Genomic DNA, 5,004 nt, shown 5'->3' with positions numbered 1-5,004 from the left:
ATAATTCCGTTTCAAAAATTTTTTTAGAAAATGGAAGTACATCATTTAAATAACTAATTTAAATAATATTGTAGTATTAATAGTAGTACAAATTTTAATAAATGTTAAATAATACAAGCTTAAAAGACTTTTGGGATTCGTCATAACTGGTACAAAATCTTTTCCTTTCTGTCAAACATTTCTTTAATAATTTATTGGATTTTCACAGAATTCTGTTTGATATTCTTATTTGTATATTTTTATTTATATTTTCTCGTGTAACGTGGTAAATTTTCTCTAAAATGATATTAATTCTTATTTGATAAAAGAAACTTTTTGCAAAAAAAAATCTTCGAAAACTTAAGTACCTGACAATATTTGGTCATTTCTAGCTTTAGAGAGAATAATTTTAAAAATTGAGGACAAAAGATATTTTCTCAAAGTACAACGTATAGTTTTTTAAGCATAATTCTTGATGTTTTTTTATGTTTAAATATAAGAATCTCGAGTTAGATAAAAATGGCGACAGATGCGATTTCCTTAGGCCAAAAATATCCTGAGTTTTGTAGGGGTAGTATCAGCGTTCGGTTTGATTTTGAAAAGGCGGTGAAACTATAGGATATGGAAAAGTTTTGAAGTACAAAAGATAAGTTTCAGTAAAACATTTCGTGTGATGTGTGGTGCATAGGGGGGAATTAAAACATAACGGCTAGCTAACTTTTATTTTATTTTAAACAATGTGACTATAGTTAGCACTCAGCACATTCACAAACATAACATATAAAACACATATGAAGAAGCAAAAAATAAGGAGCTCTGCATGCTTTCTGCCGTTCGTTCACACTCTCTCACTGTCTCTCTGTCTCTAAGTTATTATCTAGTTTCTCGCTAGGGGGCGTTGCTAGTTCCAGTTTCTCGAAATTTGTACTTTCATATGAATTTAAGTAAAATCTAAGAAAAGTATCATCTTTTATAAAGAAAATAAATTGAAGGTCATTCAAGATTTTTTTCTTTGCCTAAGATAGTTTTTGTGACTTTGGAAAATTTATGGCTATGTAGGTTCCCAAAAGTTCATCAGACCGAGCTGAACTGACAATTCCAAGTTTTCTGTCGATTGGAATATCGAGCATTCGTAAAGCAGGACTCGGAATATGGACAGAAATCCCATTGCCTATAGGAACAGTGTTTGGTCCTTACAAGGGAAAAATTATTAGAACGAGAAAAGAGGCAGAAAAATCTGGCTATTCTTGGATGGTAGTTACTTTTTTTTTTTAATTTTTCAAATTAGATGCTTTTTGCAATTGTGATTGTAATTTTTTAAATATATATTTTAGCGTATTTTTTCTAGTTAAAATTTAATGAGTGAAAGTTATAATATTCAATTGATAATGTTAATTTAATTTTTGTTTAGGTATGGAAGGGAGGTAGAGTGGATCATTATATTGAAGGGTTCAAAAAGGATATTTCCAACTGGTTGAGATTCGTGAATTGTGCTGATAAGGAAGAGAAACAAAATTTGGTGGCAATCCAGTACAAGAAACAGATCTATTACAAGACTTACAGAGAAGTGTTACCATTTCAAGAGCTTCTGGTGTGGTATGGGGGAAAATATGCAGCTGATCTTGGAATCAGCTTGAAAAGGGACATTGAAATCAATCAATTAAGTATGACTGATGAAATCTATGTCTTATAAGTTAAGATGATTAAAAATAGTAGTTTTGCAGAAATTTTTATATTTTAGAATTTGTTTGGGCGAAGTATTTGATGAGATAAAATTAAAGTGTTTCCGTGTTTTGATAATACCATAAAGTTTTCGATCTTAAGTCAAACTATCATTGTTTCTTAACGAATTTTTGGTTTTAAGTTTTATTCATATACCATTGTGCTGATTAATTTATGATTTACGCTTCGTTAATATTTTTTATATTTAACAAGATTTTGATGTTACCATATTATTCTTTTTTTTTCACCAGACACGAGCAACGTATGTTCAGCTAGTTAAAAGATAAATAAAGTAAATCGATAAATAGATATTTTTCATATTAAATATACATAATTTCTTTTTTATGAATATATTTATTTAGGATAATTGATTTATTAAGTCTATCAATTATCCTAAAAAAATGTTTTGTGTGGGTTTTTTTAAGAAAAACAAGTAGTTTTAGAATTTTTTATGTGCAAATAAACTATTATGTCCGCATCGTTTTAGTAAAATAAAGAAATATGCGAAAAGTAACATTAACTATGATGAAACAAATTTTAACGTCTTTTCTTGCTGAATCAGTAGTATCATATCATCCGTATTGCATCAAAATTGCACTAGCATCATATTTTCCATATTGCATCTAAGCCCATATTAAGGTAAAATATCTGAATTAATTTAATAGGGTATGTTTATAGATGGAAAACAATTTTTGTAATTGACTTTATAGCTTAAAATCATCGTGCTTGGACAAATTGATGAGAGTATTTCAGTTAACTCTTGTAGGATTACATCCTAACAGATTAATATTTTTTCATTCAATCAATAATTATCAAGTTGTCCTGTATTTTTATTCTGTATGTAATTATTCTGTCGCGGCTGTTTTTAATGCGTAGAGTTATAACTATTATATGTTTAACTTTTTTCATAGAATAGAAATTATTTAGATTTTTGCTTATTGCGCGTCATCGCTAATGTCTCTCTAGTTACTTTCGATTTCGACTTATTCCGACTCTCCTCTTTTTTTTTGATTCCATTACAAAAAAACTTTTGAATCGTATTAATGTCAAATTATTCATAATTTTTCATTTTGTTAAAACTATTTTTATAAAGAATGTTAATCAGTAATATTTTCTATAAAAATGGATTTAATAAAAATTACACAATTTATCAGAATCATATAATTTTTTTCTCATTAAAAGAGTTAAAAATTTCCTATGAATAAAAAATGAGAAAGATGTTTCTTTTCTTATTAAAAGTAATATATAGTTATATTTTTTTCAACAAATATTCATCAAAAATTGCTGCCAATAGTATACTGCATGTGTGATTCATGTTGCTACATACAATGCTAATTTTGTTTTTTCCACAACAAGCAGGTAGATCCGAGTTAAAAATAGTTTATTTTATAGGTGTAAAAGGTGTGGCATGCGATGTCTGCAGTTCATTGTTCACATCCGTGAATGCCATGGAGCGACACAGAAGGAAACATCCCCATCAGGGTCATGATAAAAAACACCGATGTCCCCACTGTGTCTACTCCACCAACATATCAGGTGATCTCCGGAAACACCTCACTACTCACACGGGTGAGAGGAGACACGGATGTCCCCACTGCCACAAGACATTCACTCTGGAAGAAAATCTCAGGAGACACCTGAAGGTCCACAGTGGAGAGAGACCCTTCTCTTGTGGAGTGTGCGGAAGAGATTTTAATCAAAAAGGACACTTGGAGAGTCACGTGAGAAGTCACAGCGGCATCAGACCTTACAGATGTTCCACCTGCGGAAGAGATTTCACCCGATCTTCAGATCTTCACGCTCACATAAGAATTCACACACTGCAGAAACCCTACAAGTGCTCCGTCTGCCAATACAGGACCACCACATCTTCAGATCTTAATAGACACATTATTCAAAGGCACACGAAACAGTTCCCCCATAAGTGTCACCTGTGTGAAAGAGGTTTTCTTCTACCGAGTCATCTTAAACGACACATAGACCGCATACATCCTCAATACAAGTAAATAAATGAAGAACTGCACATAATGTCAAATTACCTTTATAAGGAATGAGAGATTTAGATAATCTCCTTTTGCAGTTAGAATAAAAAATTGTATGAAGAAAGTATAGCAGAGGGACATTTATAATTAGAGCCTATTTTTCTTAATATTTGAAATACACTGATGGCAAAATCTATGGGAGTCAGCTTAAAAAAACAACAATAAATTTGGAGACAGATACTTTGTTTTCCTTCATATTATTTACTTCTCATACAAAAATAAATGTTTTTTTTTCACCATCACTTTCCACTCATCCATTTTTATTATAATTCTTAATTTTAATTTTTAAATCTATATTGATGTACAGTTCCTGGCCAAATGATTAGACTCATTATAAGATTCTTCGTAAAATCTTAATTCTCAGGTCATACTCTACAGCTTTATTGTTTTTACGCGGCTGAAACCGGTTTGCACTTGTTGACGTTTGTGTATCAATTGGTAAACAGAGTAATGCAATTTGTTAAAAATAAATAAAAATATGACGGATATAAACGATCTCCTATCCCAGTAAATAAAAAATCTAATCCAATAAGAAGAATAAAAACCCATTACATGCATGTTTAAATATAAAAGTATTGCATATAAACTCTTGCAAAACATGTAATTATTGAAAAACAACAGTGCGTCTAATAATTTAGTCTAATTATTATAATATACTAATATAATACCTGGTATCATAAATACTCTTTATTTATACTATATATTGTCTAATTTATCCAAAAGTGGAATTTATATTATATACTAGCCGCCTAAGGCGGCCAGCTGTCCGCCACGCTAAAGGTTTCCACAAATAAAGTTTTTTAAAACATAGCAGGAAACCTGAGGATTAGTGGACAATTAAAGTGTTTCTGTCCTACAATTTTGTCTTCATATCCAGTTCTGCTGCAGATGTGTTATAGCTCTTGAGGATGTTTGAAGATGTAACTTTGCTATGGTAACCTAACCTATAATATAACTATCAGGTGGAGACTTGTTTTTTTTTCTTAAAAAAAGGCCTCAGAAATTGTAAAAGCATACAAAAGTTGCTTTAAATACATGAAAAGAACACGAAAACGAATTAATTTTTTATGGTATCTATTTCTCTATAATTTTTTTATGGTATCAATTTCTATTTCTATATCGCTACAAAAATTAACGTCGGGTAGACTATATTTGAGGGTGCCCCTTGATTCTCGCCAAGTTGTGATCGCGGTTGATCGCCAAGCTGGGCGATGTTGAAACCCAATCGTGATTCTCAACGGTTTAGATTTTAGCGTTATTA

The 5,004-nt window shown here is 30.7% G+C and overlaps 1 protein-coding gene across 1 annotated transcript; it reads left to right on the top strand.

Annotated features, from left to right (window-relative positions):
- Positions 1-1,038: 1,038 nt before the first annotated feature.
- Positions 1,039-3,707, top strand: LOC107454219 (zinc finger protein 239-like; the record flags this gene model as incomplete). The annotated part of the gene is made up of 3 exons (XM_021147694.3): positions 1,039-1,233; positions 1,391-1,643; positions 3,094-3,707. Coding segments are annotated over 3 exons (1,062 nt in total), but the record flags the coding sequence as incomplete, so codon positions are not given.
- Between the last annotated feature and the right edge of the window lie 1,297 nt (positions 3,708-5,004).

Source organism: Parasteatoda tepidariorum, unplaced genomic scaffold (genome assembly GCF_043381705.1).
Source record: "Parasteatoda tepidariorum isolate YZ-2023 unplaced genomic scaffold, CAS_Ptep_4.0 HiC_scaffold_1523, whole genome shotgun sequence".
In the NCBI taxonomy this organism is placed as follows: Eukaryota; Metazoa; Arthropoda; class Arachnida; order Araneae; family Theridiidae; genus Parasteatoda; species Parasteatoda tepidariorum.
This window is presented reverse-complemented; position numbering and strand designations above follow the sequence as displayed.